At 36.1% G+C, this 6,936-nt stretch overlaps 1 protein-coding gene across 2 annotated transcripts; it reads left to right on the top strand.

Annotated features, from left to right (window-relative positions):
* The first annotated feature begins 1,151 nt into the window (after positions 1 to 1,151).
* On the top strand, positions 1,152 to 4,445 carry LOC114186312 (CASP-like protein N24). Of its 2 annotated transcripts, XM_028074369.2 has the most exons (4): positions 1,273 to 1,359; positions 1,486 to 2,269; positions 2,358 to 2,493; positions 4,015 to 4,445. In XM_028074369.2, the coding sequence occupies exons 2-4, from the start codon at positions 1,647 to 1,649 to the stop codon at positions 4,201 to 4,203; spliced, it is 948 nt and encodes a 315-aa protein (XP_027930170.1). In that variant the 5' UTR covers positions 1,273 to 1,359; positions 1,486 to 1,646; the 3' UTR covers positions 4,204 to 4,445. The 2 variants fall into 2 exon arrangements, with proteins under 2 accessions (XP_027930169.1, XP_027930170.1); XM_028074368.2 differs by having other exon boundaries at positions 1,152 to 2,269.
* The last annotated feature ends 2,491 nt before the right edge of the window (positions 4,446 to 6,936 follow it).

The raw sequence follows: 6,936 nt of genomic DNA, 5'->3' as shown, positions 1-6,936 counted from the left end.
ATGTCACCATGGTCGGATAGAAACTTCATTGTTGGACAAAAACAATTGCTTTTAAGTCGGTCAGACATGGATGCCCCCTATAACACATTTATAATCTATTGGCTTCCGCCAATAGGTAGTGAATTTTAACCTTTTGACTTTTGCAACTGTTGTCACCGAATTTGGTTGTGACTTTAGTTTTAACTTGTCATATTTTTCAAACATGGGACTCAGCCAATTTGTCGGGAGCTCTATTTTAGTTATTTCTTCGGCAAAGATATATCATTTGGCCACGTCCCGAAGGTTGCGTATGACATGGGTAGTTTGGTCTAGGTTAGGCCATAGCTACGTTAATTTGTTGGTATTGCCTTTATGGTCCTAGGAGAGTTAGCTCAGCTTAGACTTTGGCTTCAAGGGGGACCATCTCACTCAAGATTTTGTTTCATATGCACATTCACAACTTTTAACGATTTTATCTTTTCAACATTCTTCCGCTTTAAATTTTTTTATCTCCTTTCTCAAATCAAAGAGAATTTTTGCATGATCCATATGGTTCTCTTCCAAGCACTCGTAGAGGGTTACCACTTGACTTACCATTCTTCTTGTAGTGACCATAAGGTGTCTTAAGATTTCTCGGTTTCGCGGTGGGCGCCAAAATGTTCTTTCAAGGATCGATTAATCTTGTGACACCTAAAGTTTTGCTACATTTTCTCTATATACTTTAGTCTTCCCAATTATCTCAGTATTTCCAGTCTTTTTGGTCTCATATGTTTCTTATACTCCTGATCTTGTCGGTGTGTCAGAGTTAATTATAGAAGACACTCTGACGATCAAGTGAGTTTTCGGTTACATAATTATATGCATTCAATGCTTTATTTATGAACCACCTACCTCTTACCTAGATATGGGCCAAAGCCTTTCCTTGGTTATTGTGAAGACCCAATTATTCTCTAATAATGCTTTGATTCTAAGGTAATATGTTGAGTGCGTTAACTATCTTTTTAAACTACCACTATCATAGTTTGTTCTTGGCATAGTTGTATGAGGTGTTGTATAGGCCTTTGTTTTGTGTTACCGGAAGATCCGACAACACACAACATCTGCGCATAAGATGAGTAGCACTCGGTGCCAGATGCTTGACTCCGCTCTCGTTGCCGATTATACAAAGACTTTGTTGTGTAAAGAAATATTATCTTATCTGTATCTTTAGTGTTGGCACCGTATAGTACATATGCCAAGCAGTGGTATTCATTATATTTTTGTGTTCATTTTACTCAGATTTCTAGATTGGAAAACTAGCACCCTAAGCAATTTTGCTAGTAGACATCATTAATTCACCCAGTGGGACAACGTTGCCTGAATTATAGAGACACTTGCAATGTAATTGATTTACTTATTATGTATTGGCCTAGTCCGTCAATCTTTTATTGTATGTTTTTTCTTCTATTGAATTCTTGCGTTACAAATGATCCTTACTAAAGGCTAATTGTGTTGTGAACATGTTAGAGATGATAATCAACATGGTGAGGTATTAGCACTACGAAAATTTACTGAGAAAAAAACAGTAAATTAGTACTTTCCCACTGGGAGAGGTGTAAGTCGCTTGAGGGTTAGAGATTTCTTTTCTAAACCCAACAAATGAGTGAGAAAGATCAGCCGAAAAAGAAATGAAGAAAGAGAACTTAGAAGAAAAAGCAACGGAACCAACCGAAAAGGTTTCAGGGGACACACAAGAAGCACAGGACCCAGAGCAAAAGAGAAACGAAGAAAATCAATTCTACTCTGTTTCGGAACCCTCACCATCCATCACTGTCAGTTCTCCTTCCCTCCGAACCCACAAATCCCCTTCGCCGCCACTTCATTCTCTCACCGATTCGCCCATCTCCGATGGCCACTCCTCCCCGCACCCTCAAAAGCAGCCACCCGAATCGTCATCTGACTCGTCGATTTCGGACGGCCACTTCTCGATCGCCGACCAGCATCTCTCTCCGCCGGTGGTTACGGCTCATCGGTTCCAAGTGGAGCACGCGGTGGTGACCAAGGTCGATCTTGGTGCCGAGGAGGGTTTCGTAAAGGACGTCGAAGAAGCCACCGGAGCCGCCGGTAATCGACGACTGAGACCGGATGTGTCTGGTTTGTTAAAGACGAAAAAAATCGCGTCGTGGAGCAAGCTCTTGTTGGGTCTTCGAATAACCGCTTTTGTTTTCTGCTTGGCATCTTTCTCGGTGCTGGCCGCTGATAAGAAACGCGGTTGGGCTCTCGACTCTTTCTATTTGTACAAGGAATTCAGGTAGTATATTACTGAGGTCGATCTAGCTAGTTGTTTATGTAATAACGAGTTAAGGGGTTGGTTTTATATCTTGTGTTTGATTTTGCAGGTATAGTTTGTCAGTGAATGTGATTGGATTTATGCATTCTGGGCTGCAGATTTGTGATCTGTGGCGGTACTTGGCTACGGGAAAGCACGTGGTGGATCACCAGCTATGGGGTTATTTCACTTTTGCACTGGATCAGGTAAAGCTATTACTCTGTTCTCTTTGATTTTAATGGTGTTTTATCTACCAACTAGTTCACTATCGATAGAAGCCTCGCTTGGCTTTTGAATTTATTCAATCAGAAATTTTGTTGTGTTGCTTGGTGCTTGCGTGATTTGTGCTCGATAATGATGATAATTGAATGATTTGAGGAACCACAACCGAAGACTATTGTTCAGTTGAGTTGACGGGAGTGGGAGTTGGGAATATTTGTTTGTGAAAACTAATAATCAATCCTGTGAGAAATGTAAAGTATAACACCTTTCGGACACCTTTTTACTCTCTTTCCATGTTTTGTGTTGTCGTTTGCTTTCTTAAAGTTGGTCATTTGTCTTATTGATTTTTTAATTCATACCCCATCTATACTTTTCTTTCTTGTTAGCTGTCTTACAACACAGTTTGCTAAAATCAATTTTGGGTTGTCTGAAGTCGAACTTTACTATGATGGTAAAATGTTCAGTAAAAACAGTGGAATGGGACAACAAAAAGTTATGTCCTTTAATTTTGGAGTATTTATATATCTTCAATAATTAGTCCTTCAATTTTGAGTTGAGTTTGTTTCAAATGAGTTATTGTAATTTGAAAAAAAAAAAGACTTGATTTAGACCCTCGACTCAAATGTTTTATTATGTACATAAAAGTCAGCTTGAGTAATTCGAAGTAGGCTGATGATAAGAATGCAAAATCGAATTAGGTTGTTATGCAAACAACTTATAATTGTAAGTCATCTAAGCAAAATCCTTAATGATATTAAGGGAAAAGGACAAGAAGAAGCATTTTTTATTTTCAAATTACAAGGACTAAAAGGGTCAATTTTAAATTTGAAAGACCGAAAATAAAGTTACTCTAAATTCGAGGTAGTCTGTTATTTTTTTTATTGTTTAAATAATGAAACTCAATTTGAGACTAAAACGCTCACTTCAAACAATAGTAAGGGTTAAAATTTTAATTCTTGAGTTTCAAAAAATTTGTAAATTCCGATATTACAAAACGTCATGTAATTGATTTTCTTACAGAAGAATTTTAAAACTTAATTCTTTCAACACGTTATTTCAACTGCAATAAGTTTGTTTGGAAAGCCATTAGAGCAGCATTGAACAGAAATATTGCACTTTTCAATGCATTAACGAAGAAGTATTGTCAATAAAATAGAAATCCAAACACATACTACTTGTTTCAATATGTCAACTGTCTTTATAGCAAATTTTGGTTCAAAGGTAACCAAATAAAAATCACCTCACTGCTATAGAAATGGACTATACTGTATACATCCATTCTTGTTTTTTCACCAGCAAGAAATAAATGATGGTGGTAGTATTAACCTTACCATAATGAGTGCTGATTTATGATTTTTTTGTCTCACTTCTAGAATGAATATTTATTAAAAGGATGGCTAAGATTATAGGCTAAATGCTCACTTCTACTCTAGACGTTCTAATTGAACTTATAATCGTTGATTATAAACCTTACCAGTTGCTGAAGTTCTGGTTTTAAAATGCAGATATTGACATACCTTCTTATGTCATCATCATCATCGGCTGCCACTAGAGCTTATGACTGGATATCCAATTGGGGCGAGGACAAGTTCCCCTACATGGCAAATGCATCTGTGGCTTTGTCTTTGGTTGCTTTTGTGGCCTTTGCCTTGGCCTCTCTTGTCTCAGGTTCTATCATTGTAAGATTCAGATAATATATACATACATATACAGTGTGTGAGATGTGCAAACTCTGTCTGCTCCACTAGATTAAATTTTATCCTTTGTTTGGAAATTGTGCTATATTTTCGGCAAGCATACTCACTTTGTACAGAAAGGGAAATTCTGTTTGTGTTAATTTTGTTTGTATGGATACAGGTAGATCAGCTTGTGGAACTGGCATCTATATGAATACTCACTTTGGAATTTTAATGAAGATGGTGTTTTATTTAGATTACTTTAATTGGGTGGTTGGTAGATTTTCTCACATTTTAGCGATTTACAGGCACCACGGGCGCATGTAAGAAAAGAGTGAGCATGTGTGAAATGTAACAAGTATTTTGATTAAATTAATTCACTATATTTTAAATTTTAGAAGAACTTTTCATGAAAATACGAAAATAAAATACTCATAACACAGTTTTAAACCGTACAAGATCTTTTATTAGTAGTGAAATTTTACTACAAACAAAACAGAAATAACATAGAAGGAATAACAGTAAAAAGTTATGAATTCTTAAAATAAAGATATGAATCATAAGAACATAGATATGATCGTGCTTTAATTGAAAGGCAACGTTTTAAATCAGTAATAAATGTTACTAAATTTTCTAAACCAACAAAACACTTCAAGAAGAAAATTGTTCGTGTTTAGTCAGCAAGCGAAAGTAGAGATAAATTTCATATATATGCTATCGATGTAAGACTCACTTCTTTTGTCCTATGTAAGATATTTTGTAAGATCTGAACAATTTAAAGAATTAAATAAATAATTATTTAATAATAAATGCGGGTACTGAAAGTTTTTATGGTATTAAATGCTAACTTCCATGATGTGGAAAAGTACTAGCTCAAATGATTGAGAATACTTAATTGTATACTTAATTGTGTGAGAGGACTTGAGTTGAGTCTTATGTATACCAATTGTGTGTTATTTAATTTTGTTGTTTTCTTATGATTTGTTTGAGCGTGATAAGAGGGTATAAAACTCTAGATTTATATAAATTATCATGAAACATGATTTGGTTGAATTGGTTGTGCACTTGCTTTGAAACTTGATGGTTGTGTTTTCAAACCTTGGCTTAAGCAAAATAACTTTCTTTTTACTAAAATCAATTTTTGGCATGAAGGTGAAAGGACACCAAAACCCTAGCTACAAATAGGCAGCCAAGAAAGGCCGGAAAGACCACTCCTAATGAGCCTTGAATGTCAATTTATTCTTCCTTAATGCCAAATTCGTTTTTTCTCCATCAAGTCTCATTAAGGCAAAAATTTAGTGGGAATTGGGAGGGAGAGAGAGTGCTTAGGAGTCTAGCAAGGTGTGAGTATTGAGGGGAGAATGATTCTGAGCGTGTGGGCTGAATTGGGAGACTAATTGCAGTGGTGTGAAGCTAACCTAAGGAAGTCACGTTGCCAACACCAAAAGAAAGGAGATTTTAGCATTTGTCAATTGAACAAGGAATATTCAGGTTAAGGGAGTTCTATTTTGTGTTTTGTATGTTAAATATATGATTTCGTGCTAAACTTGATGAATGGTGTGTGTCTTTCTACGTTTTCGTTTGAATTTCGTTGTGTTTCTGGAAAATTCCAAAAACCGCCTGGTGGTGTTGAGGGAGCCCGCCAGGCGACGCATGCTCTAGAACCTAATTTTGGGTTTTCTCTATGAACCGCTTGGCAGTTACGTGCTGCCCGCCAGGCGACACATGTTGGCTCACCTAGTTGCTATGTTTACTGGTGTTATGTGATGTTGATGGTGCTTGGTTGTAATCTTTATATCAATTTATAAACATTTACATGTATGTACATGACGAAAATTGTATGAATTGGTGCAATAATGAATGAATCGTGACCATGGTTGGGAATTAGGGTTCATGTGGAAATTGGTAATGATGAAATATGTTTTTTGTTTAGGATTGAAGTATTGTTTTCATGAAAATGATATTAAGATGGATTAGCATGAACTTGAGTGAATTTGAACATTAAAATCATGACACGAACTATGCTAGAAGTGTGAATTGGGTTTTTAGGGTGCATACAGGTGTGGAAAAATCTAGCCAGAGGCCAGTTTTGGATGCACCGCCTGGTGATCGGAACTGCTGCCAGGCAACACCTCAGAACAAGGACACATTTGATGTTTGTTCTGAAAGTTTTGCGTTTTGGACGTTATTGAATAATTCTAAGTGAAATTGAATTAGTATGCAGAAAGTATGGAAAATTAAACGCGTATGTATATGGATGAAGTTATGTATAACTTTGCAATGAGCCTAAAAGTGGTTGGCTGTACTAATCCAGATGTTTTCAATACCTAATTGGGGACCTTACTTGAGTTGAAATTGGATTGATTATATTCCAATTGATGTGTGGTATTTTTCCAATTGTTTGAGTAAGGATATGCTATTAATTGAGAAAATATGCTAAGTGAAAGTTGTGAAGTGTGATATAGTGTAGTGGCTGTTTTTAAATGTTTGGTTGTATGTGATAGGCTATAATTCAGAATGTATGCTAATTTGGTAATAAGAGTGAGATTAATTTATGTGATATGGTATGGATGGTGCGTTATCCCTAGACATTGGTCGTTGTGGTGGTGGTTTTGTTATTAAAGTTTATGTGCAATATTGACCAAATTGTGGTGGTATGAGTTTACATAAATATTAGACTATATGATTATAAGACATGGAGAATGTTGAGTGGAATGTGGCATGTTTAAAGTAGTAAATGAAAGAGAGTAT

This window comes from Vigna unguiculata, chromosome 5 (assembly GCF_037176805.1).
Source record: "Vigna unguiculata cultivar grain cowpea cultivar isolate G323 ecotype 2 chromosome 5, ASM3717680v1, whole genome shotgun sequence".
NCBI classification, from domain to species: Eukaryota; Viridiplantae; Streptophyta; class Magnoliopsida; order Fabales; family Fabaceae; genus Vigna; species Vigna unguiculata.
This window is presented reverse-complemented; position numbering and strand designations above follow the sequence as displayed.

What these genes read in the sequence shown, in the direction of transcription:
- LOC114186312 (XM_028074368.2), top strand. Translation starts at nt 1,647, where the DNA reads ATGAAGAAAGAGAACTTAGAAGAAAAAGCAACGGAACCAACCGAAAAG. An exon ending in TATTTGTACAAGGAATTCAG is followed by an intron (nt 2,270 to 2,357) that starts GTAGTATATTAC and finishes TTGATTTTGCAG; the next exon opens with GTATAGTTTGTCAGTGAATG. An exon ending in TCACTTTTGCACTGGATCAG is followed by an intron (nt 2,494 to 4,014) that starts GTAAAGCTATTA and finishes TTTAAAATGCAG; the next exon opens with ATATTGACATACCTTCTTAT.